Source organism: Oenanthe melanoleuca, chromosome 7, assembly GCF_029582105.1.
Source record: "Oenanthe melanoleuca isolate GR-GAL-2019-014 chromosome 7, OMel1.0, whole genome shotgun sequence".
NCBI lineage: Eukaryota > Metazoa > Chordata > Aves > Passeriformes > Muscicapidae > Oenanthe > Oenanthe melanoleuca.
Window position 1 is genome coordinate 25,187,411 of NC_079341.1, and position 21,837 is coordinate 25,209,247.

General features: G+C 35.5%; 1 protein-coding gene across 3 annotated transcripts in view; it reads left to right on the forward strand.

Annotated features, from left to right (window-relative positions):
- The window catches only part of PTPN4 (protein tyrosine phosphatase non-receptor type 4), a 103,965-nt gene extending 83,996 nt beyond the window's left edge, over positions 1–19,969 (forward strand). For 2 of the 3 annotated variants that reach the window (XM_056496289.1, XM_056496288.1), the window contains exons 16-27: positions 223–382; positions 1,982–2,065; positions 2,151–2,207; positions 3,512–3,668; positions 5,133–5,299; positions 6,121–6,211; positions 6,297–6,358; positions 7,078–7,224; positions 9,535–9,663; positions 11,088–11,236; positions 14,053–14,188; positions 16,551–19,969. In XM_056496289.1, coding sequence (XP_056352264.1) covers positions 223–382; positions 1,982–2,065; positions 2,151–2,207; positions 3,512–3,668; positions 5,133–5,299; positions 6,121–6,211; positions 6,297–6,358; positions 7,078–7,224; positions 9,535–9,663; positions 11,088–11,236; positions 14,053–14,188; positions 16,551–16,637 — 1,426 coding nt within the window. In that variant the 3' untranslated portion in view covers positions 16,638–19,969. Of the gene's footprint in view, positions 1–222; positions 383–1,981; positions 2,066–2,150; positions 2,208–3,511; positions 3,669–5,132; positions 5,300–6,120; positions 6,212–6,296; positions 6,359–7,077; positions 7,225–8,820; positions 8,930–9,534; positions 9,664–11,087; positions 11,237–14,052; positions 14,189–16,550 lie in introns of those variants that run through there. The other variant, XM_056496290.1, reaches the window with a different exon arrangement.
- Positions 19,970–21,837: the final 1,868 nt, after the last annotated feature.

Consider the following 21,837-nt stretch of genomic DNA (forward strand, 5'->3'; position numbering starts at 1 on the left):
TAAAAGATTAACTGATATAGGCTGATATAACTGATAGGCAAATATAGGCTGCCAATGTATTCTACTGCACTACATTTTTGAGGTTCTAAAAATATGTCCAGATACTCATTTCTCAGTGAAGTTTCTTGAGTTTCTTCTAACGATTTCAGTTTATTTGCAACCCTAAAAGGTCTGTCAATATCTCTTGATTTTTCCACTTCATACTTGTGTTTTGGTGTTTAGATCTCAAGAGACTCCTATAGATGGGCAGCCTCCGGCGTTACCACCCAAACAATTTAAAAAGAACAGTTGGAACCAAATTCATCATTCACACTCACAGCAAGAACTGGATAACCATATTAATGAAACATTTGATGTTCCTGCATCACCTGAAAAATCCACCGTAAGTTTTTTAGATCCATTTGAGTCATTCTGCTTTTTATCAGAATGATGATCCTGTTTTACCTGAGCTTGGTTCTGAAGCATTTCAGAGCTGCTGTGTCTGGGCATTACCTTGCAGCATTTCCATTATCCATACTGTCCCTTCACTGGCTCCTGCTGATTTTACTCTAGCTACTGGAGTAGTGCTGTGTCAGTTGACAACAAATCACTACCTTGGGATGGTTGTGCAAACATTTTGAGCATTCGCTTTTCAGCACATGCAGAAATTTCTACCTAACCTCCTCTTTGAGAAGTCATTTGCCATCAGTTTTAAAGAAGACATTTCAAGTGTTTAATCTAGCTTTAGCTAAAAAACTAAACCTGGAAATGCCTACCATCTTCTAGAGTGGTTTTATCAGAAGAAGCTTCTTGAGTCTGTGGCTCCATTTCTTGTCAGAATTTCCAAGAGAGACTATCAAGAAGCCTGATACAGCAAATACAAGAATATTGAGCAAAAGTTCTTTCTCCATAATCAAGCATGTGTGAGATGAGTAAGATAGTTGATTGTCTGAGGAGAGATCTCCCTGATCGTTTTTGTGATTTTTGTCCTTCCAGAAGTTTTCCAGAGATTCTAAATTTTATACTGATGTAAACAGTAAATGGGACAAGAAACGTGTTCCAGGATGGGAAAATATCCAGCTGTAGCAAACACTGTGTAAACAGTTTTTTCAACCTCAGGCATTCAAAATTATGAATTACCTCCCCAAACTGATTTTTAGAAATGCCTTAGTTTATTTTTTTTTTTTTTGCATCCTAAACTGTAAACCTATGGTGTTCTCTCAGGCCCTATAACAAACTTAAGATACCCATAAAACCCCTGTTTAATTTCATAGCTGGGGTTTTAATAAAGACTCAAAAGTGAAAGTTTTAAGTTTTTGAGTTTTTTGGACTGTTGTAAAAATTTTTGTTTTAATTAAATGATGAAACAGAATTTGTAACAGCTTTCTCTTCAGCCAGTGCTTACCTGAGTCACATTAAAGTACTGTTCTGTTTAGTCATCAAGTTTTTCTGCCCTGTATTCAGTTGTCTTTACCAAATTGACAAAAATAACTTTCAGTTGTTTTTTTAACTCCTTTCAGTTCTGCAATACCAACACAGCTGTGTGAATGAGGTTGTTTTTTCTCTGTCCATTGCCAGTGTGATTGTTTGCTGTGCTCCAGTGGGACACATCTATGCAGTCTCGCTGAAGGCAGCGCTCTGTTGTAATTGAACATCTAATTTGGTCTGCTCATGACTTTTTATTTTGGGCATTGCAGAAGAAGGAACATAGCATGACTGAAATTTTTGGAATGTTGTTTTGTTTCAAAATTGCTTTTCTGACCAGAATTCAGGTTCTTGCACTACTAAAGTCTTCTGCTGTTCCATCTCAAATATTTTAAACCAAACCTTCACAATTTTATCTTCACAAAGCTATTGAATTTCCTTTGTCTTGCTTGATGTTTTCTCAGGTGTCCAGGTGCAATTATTTGATAAGCAAACTTCAGAATTATTAGATACAATGTCCTCAAAATCTAATTGTGAACAAAATATATACTAATATATTATAACTTCTGTCTATTAGCCCAATGGTGGTGTCCCCCATGACAATCTTGTTATGATCAGAATGAAACCAGACGAAAATGGAAGGTTTGGCTTCAATGTAAAGGTAACGGTACATCTATTCCTTTTACACTTATTAAGGTTATTTTCTGACATTGGGGATTTCTTACTAATTTAATTTGTTTTTAAAGGGTGGATATGATCAGAAGATGCCAGTTATAGTATCCAGGGTAGCTCCAGGAACACCTGTAAGTTATCAAAAAAGCCAACTTGCTTTTATTGGTAGCAATATCTGTGTATCTTGAAGGATGTACAGTAAATGACAAATTATTTCCTACCTGCTATGAAAATTAGTTTTTGCTGTAACATTGTCAGAACAAAGCAAATTACATTCAGTAAGGATTTGATGTGGCTGTATAACATATTTTTTAAAGTTTTTGAATCCTCAAAAGTATTTTTTCCTATTGAAACTAAGTTTAATTTCTGAAAATTACAAGGCATTACAGATGCTCAGTATGCACTGGTACTTGAGCTGTGCCATCCTAAAAATACTTTTACTTTATTGCTTTTTTTAGATATAGACATTTAGTAATTTCACATAAATTACATATTGAAAGAGTGTTAAAAATAACTAAAATAGCAAATGCCTTACTTTAGTGACAGATGTAGCTGAGTAAAGCCAAGATGTAGATTAAAACCAGACATTATGAATCATTCATCAGGTCTAATTGCGTGTTGTTACTGATGTTTAGTGACTATAAGACTGTCTTCAAACTAGGCACAATATTTGTCAATTTATTGCTAGAAATACTGACCTGGTATTCAGCTGACTGGAGTCAGCTCTGTTGATACATGTTAGAGTGGAGTTAACATTTATTTACTTCTTTTTTTTGTTAACTCTTTGAAAGTATTGAAATATTTGCCAAAATCATTGTTCTTGTATCTTGTTAATTATTATCCCTTAAATATTCAATACTGTGAATAATTTTGACTTTAAACATTCACTTTGTAGGGAGAAGAAAGATAGTTGGTGATGGCTTGTGCTCTTTCTTTTCTGCAACGATGCTTAGACTGTGATTATAATAACCATTTTCATCACCTGATTCTCTGGGATTACTGAGAGTTGTGCCTTTCTTTTTGCCATTACCACTGCAGTATTTCAGACCTGAAGCATTTAAGCCTGTGAAATTGATTTATACACAGTTTTGCTATGTTTCTCCCCTCCCTTCAAAGATAAAAATGTCCTGCTTTTTAATTGTCTGTACAAAGGGTGATTCAAAGAGAGGAGCTTTCTGCATCAGCTGAGGGGTAGAGTAACAGCTGCTGAAAGACATTTTACAGTGCCAGTCACCTCCCAGCTGCAAATGGCAATGGCACTGCCTGTGTATTGTGTAACACTTGGATTTATCATTTGAATACAGTTCAGCAGCCATAGCAACAGGGCTGTTAGGATTTGAGAGCCCAAGTATAGTTACTTTGAGTTATTTTAAGGTAAGAAATTGGTAATGGCTTGTGTTACAGATGGTTTTGTTTTTCTCCCCCAACGTCGCAGGCTGATCTGTGTGTCCCGCGTTTGAATGAAGGGGACCAGGTCGTACTGATTAACGGCAGGGATATAGCGGAGCATACCCACGACCAAGTTGTAATGTTCATTAAAGCTAGCTGTGAGAGACACTCAGGGGAACTTGTGCTCCTAGTTCGACCCAATGGTGAGTGGTTTGTACATCATCATTAAAAATAAAAATCCACACCCTGCTCTCATTTTATAAACTCCATTTTGTGTCCTGGGATGGAATGTTTAACCTGTAAGAAATAACTCCCTTCCCTTGGAATTGTGACAACACAGTGTATTGATCCCATAATCTAAGGAGCTATGTATAACTAAGTGTTGAAAACTAATGAAAAAGTCAGACATCAAATATTTCTAACAGAGAGCTAATTTAAATTTTGTTCTCACTCTTACTGATAAAAATGTCCTGAAAGCAATATGGATATTGAATATATTTCATAAGGTTATTGTTATTCCCTTAAGGAAAATTTAAACCAAACACAAACAAAAAAAACCCTCGTCAAATATCAAGTGTTTAGATGTGTCTTTGGAGGTCAAGAGATACAAAATCCTTCCATACATTTTTGAAACAATCCAAAACCACTGATAACATTTTTACTTGACGAGTCTTCGTAGAAGTGCTAAAATGCAGTCTAAATAAAAGCTTATGCAGTGTATTCACAAAATGCACTGCTGGATCATAGCCAGCATATGGGCACTGGATTTAATTCTGCTGCACTCCTAACTATAGTAGAGTTGGAGAGGAAAAAGGAAAATGAAAAATATTGATGCTTAATTGGAAGAATGGAAATTACTTTTGCAGAGTACTTCATCCACCTCATAAAAATGTTTCCCTTATTTACTAATTTGCACTCCCCACTTACTTGTGCTGTCCTTCTGTGTGGAAGCTCTCTTGTAGCTTTTGTGTGCTTGCTTTTTTTCACACAAAATTATGAACTTTGTTTGGAAATTTTCTAAAACAAACTATCTTTTCCCTTGCATGTTGATTATCTTTGTATTCTAGATAAAAACATGAGTTGTAGAAGTGAGGTATTGCCAGTTTCCTTTGTAGTGATGTAATATAATTTAAACACAGGCTCTTGAACAGCCCATGTCTGTTATATGTAGCAGAAGATATTATTTCTGAGCTTATAGGCAAGGCATACATAGAGCATTGATAGCTTTATAATGCCATGTATTAAATGCAATTTTCTCAGGTGGTCTGCACATCTTGCCCTAATTACTGAGTCCTAAAATGAGTTCTAAGGGAATTGTAAGTAAAATGTAAATGCAGCTGTAATGATATCAGAGGCATGATGTGAGAATCTGAGATTAGAGAGTTATAGCAGACAAGGCAGGGTATAATGTGAATTTTGATAAAAATTTTAGCTGTCAGTGATGGGCTTTCACTTAAAATTACTATTACACCAAAGAAAAAAAATAGTGTTACCGTGGATTATACTGATAAGTAAAGGCTACCTGTCCTTGCTGATGGGGACTAAAATCAATGTGCTAATTCTACAGGAGTAATGTGGTGGTTTTGCTATTTTAAATAATTGACTTACAGCTAACTTCAGTCAAACAGCATCTTCAGTAAGAGCATTTATACGTTTGCTTGTTCTAGCTGTCTATGATGTTGTGGAAGAGAAGCTGGAGAGCGAGCCTGATTTTCAGTACATCCCTGAGAAATCTCCACTTGATGGTGTCCATCAAGATGATAATGCTCTGAGGGAATCCATGATTCAGTTAGCAGAGGGGCTCATCACTGGAACTGTCTTGGCTCAGTTTGATGTAAGTACCATATTGCCTGGAGCCAGGGGCAAATTGCAAGTCTTTTGGGATGGCAATTATTTTAAACAGAGCAGATTTCAGTTAAATTTCAGTATAGTCAGCATCCTTTAGCAAAACAATTGTCTTACGCTCTCAAAAGAAAAATAACCAAGGAGAAAATCAATCCTGTACTGTATGTGCAAACTTAAGAATACCTAATCCTAGCTTTTAGTTTTATAAATAGATTTATTGGTTACTTACACTTTTTGTGGTTACTGGGGACATGCTAATAAAATACTTGCATAAAGATGAAGGCTGAAAAATGTCTACCAAAATATGTGTTCTGTACTCAGGCCTCATTCTGTACCTAAGTTGCTGTAGAAACCGAATGACACTGAGCTATTGACATTCTATGGGCATTCTCAGTGAGGGGATGGTAAAATAACCAATGGAAAATACTACCTTAATGTTAAAGGTTAATGTAACTGTATTTTATAAATAGTTGATTTTTACTGACATATTTCAGAAAAGTAGTGCATTTTCTGTGGGGCATTAATCTGCTTGTAGCCCTGGTCTTTCTTCAGCACTGACTTGTGCCTTGTTGATATCAATCTTAAATGCATGAGATCAAGTGGCTTAAAGCAGGAAACAGTAGGTTTGTAAAACACAGCAGTGCACATTCTGTGAATTCCTCATCAGATGGAGACCTAGCATTATATTTTGCAATACATATTTACAAATATATACCATTCTTTAAAAACGTTGGTAAAAATTCCTTTTATATTTAGAAAGAGCAGGTCTATTGTATCTATTATATTCTGACCATCAGCTTTGTCTTTTAGCAATTGTATAGAAAAAAACCTGGAATGACAATGTCTTGTGCCAGATTACCTCAAAACATTTCCAAAAATAGATACAGAGACATTTCGCCTTGTAAGTATTGCTATTGTGTATGTACTCTAAAAGTATTTTACTGTGGTTAGTAAGCAAGTAACATCTTTCTAAATTTTTTTTTCAGATGATGCTACACGGGTTATTTTAAAAAGTAATGAAGATTACATCAATGCAAATTATATAAATGTGAGTAGTATTTTTCAGAAGTGCTTCTGACATTAAGTAATTCTACAGTTTTTCGATGAAAAAATTAATTTTAAAAAATCTATTTTTGATAAATCTAGTTTAGGCTAGAATGGCTACTAAACCTCTAGTCAAGTGATGGGAAATTTCCTGTAGATCTATTTGCTTCCTAATGTTTTGTGGCACATCTTTTCATATATATTAAAGTCTAGCCCCGCATTTAATGTGAAAAAATGCAAACTGAAACCAGCCCTCTCCAGAGCAATAAATTCTTGTTTTCTGATTACTTTTCTGACAATCATGTTCACCAACAGTAAAGTTTAATTTCGCATCAGGTTCTTTTGCGTCTTGGTTTTTTCATTGTTAGTAATGGCAAAATTACAGCTACTTACTTTAACAAAAAAACCCCAGATATTAAATTGAGATCTGTGTTTTAAAAGCCAGTGTCAAAAACCCACAGAGCAAGTAATGTTTGCACCTGAGTTATTTGCCAACTGCTTTGTAATTTCTTTTTTCAGCCATTAATCTTCATTATGGCAACTACATGACTGTCACTTCATATGTAAAGTGCATTTGAGTCTTTGTAGTAATTCATATTTGCTAGCCTTTAAGAAATAGAGTTCATGGATGCTTTTTTAAAAATTAGTTATTAAACTGTAAATGTCTGATGCCTGACTTCCATTTCCTGTAGGAATTGAAATAATGATTTTGTCTTCTCTTAGATGGAAATCCCTTCTTCCACAATAATAAACCAGTACATTGCTTGTCAAGGTCCATTACCGAACACTTGTCCTGATTTTTGGCAGATGACTTGGGAGCAAGGCTCCTCTATGGTTGTAATGTTAACAACTCAAGTAGAACGGGGAAGAGTAAGTAAAACATTTCCCTAAATACCATTACTATAATCTTTTAAAAAACTGTTAATGATTAGCCTTTAAAATATTAGAGGAATATATTTACGATTGCTTGTAATATGACAAGGGGATAAGAGGAAGTGGTTTTAAACTAGAAGAGTGTAGGTAGAGTAGATATAAGGAAGAAATTTTTACAGTGTGGGTGGTGGAATACTGGCATAAGTTGCCCAGAGAGGTGGTCAATGTCCATCTCTGGAAACATTGAAGGTCATGTTTGACGGGGCTCAGAGCCACTCAGTCTAGTTGGAAATGTCCCTGCTCACTGCAGGGACTTGGTCTGGTTGGTGTTTAAAGGTCCCTTCCAACCAGAACTGTTCTATAATCCTGTAACTGTTTTTCATAAGAGCAGTGCATTCCTAGTTCTTTTGCAATGAGGAGTCTTAGATTTTAAACTTTCTGGTGTTGTTAATGCAGCTAATATTTAAACTTCGTTCAGTCCTGAAATGCACTTAAATCTTCATGTGTTTCCTAAAATACTTTCATTATGCTTTGTTTGATTCTTTATTGTACAGTAAAAAGCATCTAGAATTTACCTCTAATAGATTTTTTTTTTTTCTTTAAACTTCAAATAAAGGAACTCCAAGTAGTTGCATCAGTTTTCACAGAGTACTTCTTTGATATGTAATGAGATTAATTTTTAAGGCAGCCTAACACAGCTTTGTAGTGTTAATATCCCATGCCTGGATGGCTGTCTTATCAAGTACTTTCTTAAAACTTGAAGTCTAAAATTTTCCATAAAATGTTATTCTTTGGCTATAAAGATTTGTTTAATCTTTGTGTGAAATAATCATTGCCCTTTAATATATATGTAAAATGTGTTAAAATAAAATACTTATAATTGAGTAATTAGAGTTAATATTAGTAAAAATAATTGTGTATATTGCTGTAAAAAGCCCCAGGTGTATTTTGTGGCTTGTTTGGTTTTAGTTTTGGTTTAAGCTGTAGCTTCTCCTTAATAGCTTTGGATTTTATGCCTTTTTATCCTGTGGAAATAGGCAAAACAATCAAGTGTGGTCATACACACAGTGTAATTCCAGAGTTATTTGCTTTAGTCTGGAGCATTCACAGTAGCTTTGGCTAGTTAAGTGTGTGGACAGAAATTACTGTCTGGAATAACAGTGTAGTGGAATTCCTCCATATCAGGATTTCTTTTGAAGATGGATTTATAGTGGGTTGTGGCTATTCTGATCAACTTGGACTGTAGTTGAGCTGTCTGTATATATTCTGACTTTTCAATAACCGTATATTTGCTGTGAGGTCAAGACTCTAAATAGAATTTAAATAATTGAAGGGAAGTTGCAGTGTTTTTAGACCATTTTTCAGTAAGTCAATTTTTGCATGATGCTGCCTGCTCCCAAATAAACATGATTGGAGGGAATTTCAGTACAAGTGCCCTTTTACTTTGAGGTTTTTTTTGCAGATCTGCTAAGAACAGACTTGCAATAGCAGTTCTCTAAGGTTCCCCCACCCCTTCAATAATTATATTTGTGGAGTTCTTTGGAGAGCTGCTTAATAAGGAAATAAAAGGACTTATCTGTCTTATACCCATAGGCAGACTCCCTGCTCTAAAGCTGATCATGAGGCTTCTGACATCACTATCCCACTGCATGCCGGGATGTCTCAGTGGAGCAGGAAGTCTGCAAATCTGGCTGCTCTTAAAGATTCGCCAGGTGGGTTGGAAATGCAAAAGTACACTTGAGCTGAAATGACCTCTGTAATTAGGCATTTAAAGCATATGTCAGGAAATCGTAGTGATTGAAGTTTACATTCGAGGACTTGATTGGGAGTCTTTGAATTCCACCATTTCATCCCCCTATTTTCTGCATTAGCTTAGCAACTTTTTTGTTGCGTATTTCCCTTTTTTCTCGTTTGTTCTTTTTCCATATAAATGTACTTTGAGAAGATCAGATTAGGATTTTGGAGATTAGAAATGTTTATAAAGCAGCATCTTTGTCACTCAAGTGTTAAGAGGGAATATTTATAGATAAATTCTTTAAAAAATTGTAATAGAAGTTAAAAACATCCATCTTTAGAAATTAACTTCAAGACTTGGTACATGTGTCCTGTTGGAAAGAGAAACAGGAAATCTCTGTGACACTTTATTTTATAAACAGTAATTAGGTAACACAGTCTGTTTGGTAAGTAAATAAATAGTGATTGCAAAATTATCAAAACAATCTGTAAACAAAGATATAAAAGCTAGAGAAAATGAAAATAATACTCTGAATTTAAACACAGGCATCTTTAAAAATGTGTTGACCTTAGGTTAAATGTCATCAGTACTGGCCAGAGCCATCAGGAAGCTCATCATATGGGAATTTTCAGATTACCTGCCATTCAGAAGAAGGAAATCCTGCTTATGTCTTTCGAGAAATGACATTGACTAATCTGGAGGTAAAATCTTCACATATTTTCATGTATTAATCAAGGTAGAATCCTTGGATACTGCCTAAAACATACCTAGATTTTCTTTTCAACTTCGTGGCATATCCATGTAAATGGAACTGTTTATTCCTAGAACTCTCTAGAAAACTACTCGTTGTCATATACTTTCCTAGGAGGAATTCTGTCCATAGAATAACAACAAATCTTTCATAAGTGAAAATATCACAGAGATTCAATTTTCATAATCGCATTAATTGGATCACATGAAGGATGTATTATTTATCCTAAAAGTTTTTACTGGTGTATTTCATAAACTGGACAAAGAAAAAGAGTAATAAAAGAAGATATTCCCTTGATGTTTTCAGAAAATGAGACATTAGAGGTGTTTCATCATCACAACTGAAAGTCTTTGTAGAGGCAAACAGTTCTTAATAATTTCATCTTGAACAGTATGTGCAAGAGGGAAGATAAACCCTGCTGAGAAAAAGATGAATCTGCAGTTGTGACTACATGTGAACAAGGACCTTTTTGAACATGCATTTCATGATTTTCGGGGCATGTGTAGTTTTCAGAGCCTCCCCAGCCAGCATTTCAATTTCAGAAATGTTTGGAAATGAGTATCTGGAATTTAGTTCACATACTTATTTCTCACTGCTGGAGTTACCTGTTGAAAAGCCAGTTTTATAGAGCTGCCTTTTAGTCAATTTGCAGTTAAAATTCCTGCCCTGTGTCCTGTTGAGACAATTGCTCATCTGCTATCAGCCGTGGAATCTCTGTAAATGATTCAGTGCCTCAAGGCTATTGCAAGTGCAGTAGCTCCTCTTCTTTTGAAATTTGACTCTGGTTGCCCGGGCTGTCCCCTCCCCTAACCAGAGGCTGATTAATTATATTTGTGATACCAGGGCAAGGGGAGGGAGTGGAAAACAAAGCCATTGTGCCTTGTAGGTGTAGGAGGTGCAGATCAAGCCAAAACACTGCTGCTGTTCACACAGGGTCTGAAGGAAAGCTTTTATGTCTGATGTACCCTCACTACTCCACTTCTGTCTTTTGGTCTTGTAAGATACTATCTTGTTCTGTTAAATTTGGTTTGCTATAGTATATGACCACCACCTTGTACATCTAGTGTTCAGTTAGATTGCTGGTGTTCTTAAACCGCTTTGCTAATATGTGCTCTGTAATTTTTTCAGTTGTTTAAGGGGTAAGCATTTGTGGATTTCCTTTTTTCCTTTCAAGAAAAAAAAAAAAAAAGTAATTATAAAATCCAGGATGATCGATGGTTAACACTAATAATGCACTGCTAATTGCCTGAAACCACCTAGATTATGGGTAGAAGTTGCTATAAATGTGCTATTGATCTTTTTTTATTTTTTTTTGGCGGGTTTTTTTTAATGGGACTTGAATTACCCTTGATTAAGTTTCGTGTCTCTGATTAGAAAGAGGAAAGCCGCCAGCTAACTCAAATCCAGTACATAGCATGGCCTGACCACGGGGTTCCTGATGATTCCAGCGATTTCCTGGATTTTGTGTGTCTGGTGCGGAAGAAGAGGGCTGGCAGAGAAGAACCTGTTGTTGTTCACTGCAGGTATCAAATTTTTTTCCAATTTTATTAAATCATCAAAGTGAACTTTTTATCATCAAATAGCTATTCTGTGCTTTGTTCTTGAAATAAATATTTAATACTATCTGCTTTGGGGATGACAGGAAAACTCAACATTTAAATAAAACAAATATTTAACGTGGTAATCACATTTCAATAAGCAAAGTTTTGAATAGCAACATGTGTTCATCTGTGCAGGCATTTTGCTGGGATGTTTTGTTTGCAATTTAAAAGCTTGTGGTAACAATCTACATAATAAGTCAGAGAAATAGCAAAAGACACTGGGTAACCATGAAGAATAGGTTCCTATTCTACAAAGCTCTGGAGTAGTTGTGTAAATGATCCTTAGTGGAAAATGTGGGTGCTTTATTAAGAGATCAATAAAAAACATTTTCCCTCAAGTCTGCAGTTCTATGCTGTGTGGAATTTTGATACATACATCAGGATGAGACATTTTTCTGAACAATTTACCTTTGTCATGAATTAAAATAACTGTTGTTTAGATCTTTACATACACAGGAAATGTAAGTATTCTTCTTCTTGTGCAATACTTTTTAATAGCATTCTCCATTCCTGTAGTTAATTTCAAGATCTTAATAATTCGAAAATATCTAGCAAACTAGAATAATGCCAGTTGTCTTCAAACTAATATGTGCTATCACAATTCTTGGGGAACAGTTCTGTGAATAATATTTGACCTCTCAATTTTGAATACTCCCCAGACAATCAGTGTTCCTGATCAGTCATGTATCATTCTTTTCAGAGAGAAGCTGAGAAGTGTAAGGGATAAAATAAATTTAAAGACTACAAGTAAATTAGACATTTCTTGAAGAAGATGAAAGAAAAATAAAAACATGCTGTGTATCAGAAATTGTATTTCATTAGTTCTGCTCTCAAGTTCTGTTTTACTCAGGTCAGGGTGAATCTTACTGACTAGGGAAACTAATACCAGCATGCCAGTGTCTTAACTGGTACTGCTTCTCAACTTCCATTATTGATATACTTTTGATTAATATGGTTGTGAAAAAATGGTGAAAATGGCAACCAAATAAACCCTCTGATATAAAGCGTGCAAATCTGCAGAAACAGTGAAACAACAATACTGGAGAGTAGGGACAGTTTCATTAATCTCAAGGAGGGCACCAGTTCAGCTCCAAACTGATAATTTCCATGTGTAATTGAAGCTTTATGAAAAATGTATGTTTCACAGAAGAAAAGAGATGGAATATCATTCCATCATATTCTATCATCATCAGATCAAGTTGAACATAATTTACTTAATTGGCCCAACTTGGTGGTTGTTGGGAAGTATAACTAAAATCCAGCAGGGAGCCAAGCAGAAGGAGCCCAGGTGTTCCTCCATATGGTGCTTGCACTCTATTTTTAACATCTCTTCAGAATAATAGGACAGGGCATTAGTGCAACAAAATTTGTTTTCAGGACTAAGCCACCAGCTTTAGTGTGAGGAATCTAAGTAGCTAATAGAAAATTATTTTATTTTGTACAATAATAGTAATTTAAAAACAAATTGGTCCAAACCCACAGAGATTTTAAGGCAACAAAGACCTTAAGGGATTAGAAAGGTTTTTGTTCTATTGAGCTGCATAAACCACTCGTTTCTGATGTTGTGTCATGTGGTTATTTTTATCTTTACAGGGTCTAGTTTTGAACAGTTTCTAATTCTTGTTCTTGATGAGATGGGGATCCACCCATCCTGTCCATGCCCCTCATGATTTTCATTCCCTGTCTGTGTTCTACTCCATCAGTCAGCGGGTTTTTTTTCTACGCTGAAGAGTCCTATCCTACCTTATGTTTGTTATAGGAAAATTATCACGTTTTCCATCATTGTTGTCCTCTGAACCTTCTGAAATTGTAAAATGAGTCATTAGGTTCTTTGACAGTTACTGTTTGTTCCTGTTGGATTTGATGAAGCATTTCTTTCGCATTTAAGTTTTATGTGTGCAAATTCTAGAAATACAAAATACTACTGAATCATTTTACATAACCATCACATTTACATCTTGTCCTAAAATTCTTATGACATCACTGAAATATAGAGTAGCTTTAATGCCACCTCCTGGACAAAGATTTAAACAGTAGTTTATCCAGACTTAATTTGAAGTAACTCTTTAAAATCAGAACAAGTAACTTTCAAAGTTTGAAATGTTTATATTAATAACTTTAGATCCAAATACTTTGATTTATTGTATGAGTTGGTATGATGCTGGCATTTCAAAATACATATTTGGCCTTATATTCCAATATAGGGAAACATTTGTTTTCTTTTTTGAAAATGCAACATTAATTGAAAAAATTGAAATTGTTCATTGAATTCAAGGGTAAATATTCAGTCTTTGAGGCTTGCTACCTCTGGAAAAGCATATGTGTATATAAAACAAGGTAGATGTATCTTTAGATGTTTTTTTATTTTTAAGGGGGGAAAAAAAATTTGTCTATAAGCTCTCTTGATAATTTTTCCATTCTGAGATGTGTATGTTATGGTACTTCCTTGTCTTGAAGGGGATTGCTATTATGTAGTCCTTTTCAATATCTCAGTAAGTTCTACTCAGGGGAATGGCTGGGTGAGGCACTTCCAAGGAGTGACCGTTCTGCAGTGATGGGTTTTGCTCTGTTCAAGCAGGACAGAGGCTGCTTCCAGACACAGTCCAATCCATGTCCCAGCAGTATAGGAATCATAATGATCAACCCTGAGCATCCAGGAGAATGAAAGTCTTCAAGTATGAACTGTAATCCAGACACTTGATTCCATTTTCCACTTTGTTTTGTTGTTGCTGTTGCAGTGCTGGGATTGGACGGACAGGGGTTCTGATCACGATGGAGACAGCAATGTGTCTCATTGAGTGCAATCAGCCTGTTTATCCTCTAGATATTGTAAGAACCATGAGAGATCAAAGAGCCATGATGATCCAAACACCTGTGAGTATCATCCATGCTGTTCTGTGTTGCAGAACAATAACTTCTTATGATCCAGTTTTATTGGGTGGATTTTTAATGTACTTATTGTTGATCATATTGCAGAAATCACTTTACCCAGTGTAGCTGTAGCCTTGGCTCCAGGCAAAAATAAATTCCTAAGGCTATTGGAAAGGAGCAGTTCTTTGAATTTCAACAGAGCAAACTTGGAAAAAAAGCAGCAGCTGTTTCAAGGGCACCTAGCAAATCATGACAAAAAGGGCAATTTTCAGAGTATAAAAATCACTCAGAGAAGAAAGCAGGAACCTAATTCCAGGTGTTAAGAATGGGAGTAGTATAAAAGATAAACACAGAAAGAACCAAGATATGCAGGAAAAAACTTCAGTGATGAAATTCTGTGATTTTATATTGCCTTAGCTGTAATGGAAACAAGCCTGAACTATGCCCTGTAATGACTTAAAGAGAAATTATCAGAGAAACAATATTTGTAAAAATCAGTGTAATTAAATCTGCAAGATGCATCAAAACAATCCTAAGTACACTTAATCTAAGAAAAGTAACTTACTAAAGGATACTTCTGGGGCTTTCATGGCATTTGATATACCTCAAGATACCAGAATTTTTCATGCACCTTTAATGTTTGGATTTTGTGAGATAATCATGTATTATATTTCAGATTTGTAAGAGTTTTAGAACAGATTTAGAAACTCGTTATTGTTTGTGCTTATGTTTTCAGAAATTACCTAAAAAGGTTGAAAAGGTTGAGTTGTGTTTTCTTACAGAAAGAGAAAAAAAAACAACTTGGATTTTTGGTTGTTCCAAACTTTGGATAGCTCCAGGTTTTTTTCTTTTTTTTTTAAAGAATAACCATTAGTAATTGATGTAGTTTTACTCATAATACTCAGCATTTAGAGAGAAAGCATCTTGAATGAGAAAAGGCACTACATCCAGTATCAAATCACAATTACTTGAAGGTAGTTGCTCACTGTAGTAATTTTCATGTCCCTGCTGCTGTTCCTCTAATAAAATTTGAGCAAAACTTTTTTGTTCTTCAGGAAGTTTTAAGACTGACAAAAAGTATGTGTGTGTCTCCATTTCTAGGTCATCAGTCATTCAGTGCTGCTGAATTCATGTTCCAGTACTCTTGTTTCACTAAAATGTTGTATTCAGGTAACATAGGAAGGATGAGAAAGGCAATGATAAATGAAAAATAGCAAAGGATAATGGCTCTTGCTGTTTGTGACAGTTCTCCAGGATGGATAGCTGTCTCTACCATATGTAGAGGGGAAGAAAGTGGTATTAGTAAAGATAGGAGTTGCAGTGTTTGTTAGAACACAAAACCTGTCGAGGCTCAGTGAGAAGCAGGTGTTCAGTGCCCCAGAGGGAGAAGGTGTACAGAGGAGTTGGGTTTGAAGGTTCCATGAACACGAGCCGTTCCCGTTCCTCCCTTGGCACCCGGAGCTGGGTTCGCTGGCTGCCGCAGGGGGCGCTGTGCGCGGCCAGCTCCGGCCCCTCGGGGCGCTGGGACCCAGCGCAGGTTGGGCACAAATGGAGAGAAATGACCTGTTCCGTATGCACAGCAAACAGTGTGATAGTGCTGCTGCGTTAGTGTGCCCTTTTAGGAGCTGACATCACTAACTGCTGCACAGAGAGGGCTGTTCCACAGCACTGACAGCGTTGGACAGTGTGCTGGAGTTCTAACCAGCACAGACACATTGTGCAGGATGCAACTTGAGTTGGTTTTGCCTTTATTTCGGTTTGTTTTCATTATATTCTAGTTTGATTACTGTCGGGTTTTTTAATTATTATTGTATAAACTGTTAGTCACCTCTGTGTATGCAGATGGTAGAATTGGATGATTTGAAGAGTTAGATATTATATAATGTTAAGAAACAGGAGGTCTGGGTTTTTAAAACATGAAACAGTTTTCTTTTAAATCAAATTCTAACAGGCAAGTGCCTGAAGTGCCTGTAACATGCCTGAGTTAATGTAAATATGAAAAAGTGGTTTGAAGCTCTGACTTCTAAATCCAGAGGTCTGGAAACCTCAGGTGAGTGAAATTTCAGCAAGAAAATAAAAAGCAGAAAATTACTAAATAGGTGATGATGTAATAATAATACTGGGGTTTTGGGTATGGCTTTTGGTATATATTTCAAAGTGCCATTCATCCTATTCTTCCATTGAGAAACAAAATGCTCTCATCTAAAGTTCCTTTTGTATTGTGTTTCCTAAACTAACTTTGAAGCACAGTTCTTGGCCTATCAAAAGAATGGGGTGGGGAAATCTTAGAGGCCTTTTCTGTTTCCAAATGGCATTTTTCAATTACAGTTCTTTTCAATTTACTGAATCCACTTTTCCTTTTCAGAGTCAGTACCGATTTGTATGTGAAGCTATTTTGAAGGTGTATGAAGAAGGATTTATTAAACCTTTACAAGCATCACTGCATAAATAAAGAGCAAAAAAACCTATTATATCAATTGAGGAATCCTGTCCTCTATAATGAACTGGCAACATTCTTTGTGCCATAATACTGCTTGCAGGAAATGATAGTGAAGTACAGCAAAGAATTGACAAAGGACTTTGAAAACTTCAGCACTGTTGCACTTTACGTTGAAACAAAATCAGTCTCTGAAACTCTTCTAACCTTCATCTGTTTGAAGACTTTATTTTCGTGATTTGCTCCAAACAAACCATAAACTGAAAGAACTAATTGTGTTCAGGGTAATTACGATATTTCATTGTAGTGCCATATACTGCGCTTCTGGTTGAATTGCTACAAACAAGGCTTGGAATTATTTCACTCTGTTTTACACCCATTTCTCTTAAAATGAAAAACAAATTTTAAAATACACTAAGCCATGGTCTTTTTCCAGTGCTAGGTTTATTTACCATGTACAGACTCTCACAGTTTTGTTTTTTACAACATTAGCAATATTGCCAATACTAGATAGATACACACTACCTACTGATGCAGCACACTTTGTCCTACACCCTTACTAGAGACCAGCTGGTTGTTAGAGGAGAGCTGGCATCTGTTAACCCAGCAGTAGCTGCATAATGCCCACTTACCAGCATCTTGTACAAAATAATAACAATAAAAATTTTAAAAAACCAACATATAAATAAACAGCATTTTTTTGGCACAGCTTGTGTGTCATACACTGGTGTATTCTGATTCATGTGGCTTCAGATTATGTGATGGGAACTTGTGCATGCATTATGTCTTAACCCCTTAAGTGCCTTGAGACTTACAGTGTACATCCAGTGAAAGGCACTCATGATTCCATGGGGGTGGTATTGTCCTGTCATATTTATCTTAATGGGTTCAGATTTTTTAAATGGCCCTTGGTGCTTGGAATGTGTTACCACAAGGGGTCATGGAAATACCATTCCCTCTTTCCTTATACAAGTACTTGTGTGCTACTGTCTGTAGCAAAAGCACCTCTGCCAACTTAATGAGCATTGTATGCTGCTGTGTTGTAATTATATGACAAATCTGACACATTCCTTCATTCCTTCCAACCAGTAACTTGCTAGCATCTTACTATGAAATGCTGGTAGGTCATTAGAAGCTGATACCTTGTTTTATCCTTTTATTGAGAATAGCTGTTTTACTCAATTAGACATAACTCTTTAATAGCACTGATAATTAAGTTGAACTTACAATCAGATGTGATTTAATTCCATTACCTTCTAACTAACTTGTTAAGTCCTCATAGTTGATTTCAAGCCATGTTCGTACAGGTCTGCCTTTTTTTTTTTTTTTCTTTTATTTGTTTGGAGGGGAGAAGGGAGGAGAACACTATGAAGTTATCCCAGAACTTAATTTTAATTTCATAATTACCCCAGTCACCTTCTGTTATGCTTGTGCAAAATTGTTCCGATTGGTATGGGTTGGTTCTTATTTAAGTGGGTAGAAGATATGTAAGAAATGTCTGTCTGATACAGTATCTGAGCTCATTCTAAAGATGCACAAGTGTCCCCCTTCTCTAATACTTTTCTAGTACAGGAGAAACCAAGTCAGAAGCAAGGTACCCAGTGTAATATACTGTAAGAAATTTGACTGCCCTGTGACAGCATAACTTTTTGCCCTCTATTTAAAAGTTTTAATTTATTGTATTGGTTTCCTGGAAATGTTTATCCATTCAATTTTGTTGTAAGCTATATATATAGCATAGAATTAAAATGGAAAGTTCTACGCTAAATAATTTTTAACTATTGAAGAAATATATTGTATAATATACTATGTTCTGTGGACATTTGAAACAGATCAGCTATGAACTATTAAATGAAAAGGGATTCAGGCAACGTGAAATCCTGGCTTATGACTTAGTAATGAACAAGAACTACAATGCCAAATGGAAGATAGAGTTTTAAATATTTTTAGAAAACAAAATAATATTAGTAGAGCTCTGGCTCTGTTACTTATATTTCTAGATTTGATGCTTAAGTCAATGTTATCCCTCAGTGAAAAATAAATTTTACAAGAATCTCTGGATCTGAACTGAACTGAAAAATAGCAATATAGTAGCTTTAATCTCAGTTATATTTTAAGCCATTTGCAACAAATAAAAATTCTTTTTTATAATTCTTTAACTTCCTTATGATGACGTTATTAGCTGAGTTGCTGGCTAGTTAGAAGGTTATATTGAACTCAGCACTTAATGTCCAAAAAGTAAAATAATTCATCCATTATACTGAAAGAAATTTTCTTCTTAGTTAAGTTGTAAACAAAAATAGCATTTGCCCTGTTATTCTGAAGGAAATCAGAAATGGAGGCTATGGAAGCATTATATAGCATTGGTATGTTACATATTTAAGTATTCTTATGTAAAATTGCCATAGCAGTTCGAGTTCAAAAGTCCCATTTATACCACAATTAAGTGTGGGATATGTATTTGTCATCTGTCATTACTGTTTTGATTACAAACACAGGCAAGAATAATAGGTCTTTTCAAAATTTTCCTCTGCACTGACTTGTAGTTTATTAATTAGCTGCACTGGAGAAAAAATTGGAACAAAGTACCTATTCTTAATTAATAGGCCATCAGCAACTCAGTGGCTTTTGGCTTTTCCAAAGCCAGGATAAAGGTAACCAAAAACTGCTTGGGAAAGAGAATAGCACTGAAGCCTTTCTGCACCATAAATCAGTAATTTAAATTTTTCTACCTGTTGTGGTATAAATGGCCTTGAAAATATTTTTATATGGCCAAAAAAAGCAAAACTGCTTAATATTTTACTTTGGGTTATGAAGATCTGTATCATCCTTAAGAGTTTTTTAAAGAAGTTTTTGTATGTTTCATGCTGTACAAAACATGAATGTATCTTTCAGACATAATGACTTATAGACCTGTATGTGATTGGTGTTATGACTGTTGGATTTTATGAATAATTATTTTCATACCATTTGATTAGGAAAAATGTTGGGTGGGTGTGGGAAAGAGTATGTTTCTAACACTTCCATGATACAAATCCAGTTTGGGGGAAAAAAAAAAAAAAAAAAAAAAAAAAAGTAGTTTTCATTGTAAATAAGAGCAATATTATGACAATTTTGTGCCAATGTTAAATGTTAAGATTTTTCTTTTACTTTTAGGTTCAGATTGAAAACTACCACTACCATCTCTTGTTTAAAATGGATTTGGAAGGGTTTTTTTACTTGACAGACATGGGGCTCTAGTGGGGACTTTGAGTGTTTTTTGGGAGCATTTTTTAGTTTTGCTAAATATGAAATAAGATATAAGGTATTGTTTAATAAACCACCCACAGATTGTCAGCCAGTCCACTTTGAGAAGTACTGCATTAGATATCCCAGATAACTGAGAGCTGAAAAATTAATTCATCCCGAATTTGGAAGCATTTGGTGTTTTCAATCACTTGTAGGTTTTAAGCATTAAAGTACTGATTTATTAGTTTCATTTTAATCTATTCTCTCCTAGTTATGAAAAAGAACATCTGGGTTTTTTCCTCACAAGATTTAATGCTATCTGACATTTCTTCCACATTTCTGTGTTAAATCTTGAAAGCTTAAATGCCATATAGATAAAGTAATAACACTTCTTCTACAATATCTGATTACGGTCTGGCACACCATCTAGTAAAGAAAAGGTGAGAAAGCAGTTGGGACATTAAAGAACATGAGGAGTTTGTTATGGAACTTGTGTAGCTGGCAACTTTCCATGGAGACCTTCCAAAAAGCTTCATGGTACCTGTGGAAGGGCCAAAGTGCAGCAGATGTGTTGCAGCTATGCTGCCCAGGGAAACAGGAAGAAGGAAGGTCTGGCATAGAGATGTTGGAGCTCCAGGTATGCTGTGGAGCTGAATTATGTGATATTTTTATGCTTATGCAGTGTGTGTGCAGGTGTGTGGGCGATGTTGGATGGCTCAGGGAATTAGCATGAGCATGAAAAGCTCTACAGATCCACCAGATTCCAAGCAAAAGAAGGTTGTCCAGTACATATGCTGTAGTTTTGACTGTAGAGCCACTATTGTAGGCAGTCAGCAAGCCTGATGATAAAAGGGGTGATTTGGTCATGGTCCACATGAAAATTTTACATATTTGGACTTCCACCAAGTAGAGGAACAGTGTCTATCTAATATCAGTTGCAGTCTTTTTGAAGTTCACATCTCTGGTCCCCAATTGGCTGACTTGGGTGTATTTGCCAATTCTAGTACCCATCTTTTATTTTGAGACTGAAAAAGTTCTTTCCCATTGCTACTTCCAGTGCTAGGATCTAGTATTAAGGTCTGGTGAAAACATTCATTAACTGTGGATCTTGTATGAATATGGAATTTATAATTAGTGGTGATTGGGAAGCTGTTAGGAGGAGGAAGTGATTGGTTTGTTTCAGTTTAACTGTTCTGTCCAGCCTCTGTTATCCCACTGCACTTAGTCACTTGTTTGTTTAGAAGTCTGCAGAGAAGGCCAGTTCCTTTTCATTGGATTTTATGTCTGTGCTTGTTACTCCCTGTCTGTCTTTTCATAAGGCTTCTCCCACTACAAGTTTTGATCTGGTGCATAAGCTATAAGTTCTGGCTATTGGCTTTGGTATGTTTTGCTCATTGAGATCTCAGTCATAAAAAGGAGAGAGAAACTACTCGCTTTTAAAAAAATGCTGAAATATTCAATTTTTAAAATTCAGACATTTTGATTAGTAGCCTCATTTTAAAAGCCAGCAAAATATCTGATTCTAGTCTGCTGTAGCAAGAATGGTGGTTGATGGACTGGCTGGCAGCTTGTTGGTTGTGGTATTTCATATTTAGCAAGCTTACGCATTTTAAAGGATAATTTTTTTCAAAGTGTTTTGATATTTAAATAGTAGCACTTTATCTCATGCTTACTACTGACTGAACTATTGGACAAAATAAATTGGGTTTGGAGAGAGATGCTTAATGGGTTTCTGTACAGAGATTATTTGGATTACACCCTGGTACAAACACTTTCTGTTGTTCCAACCATTTCTTGTTGATTGTTCATGTGTTTCTGAGGGATTTTCAGAAAATAGATATTGATAACATAATGCTATCATCTCAGTTTTCCTGTCTTAATATGAATATGAAGCCTGCATTTGAGAAAAAAACAAAAAAAACAAAAAAAGGTGCAAATAGAAACTTACAGGGTACTTGTAAATTTACATCTCTGTGATCTCTCTCAG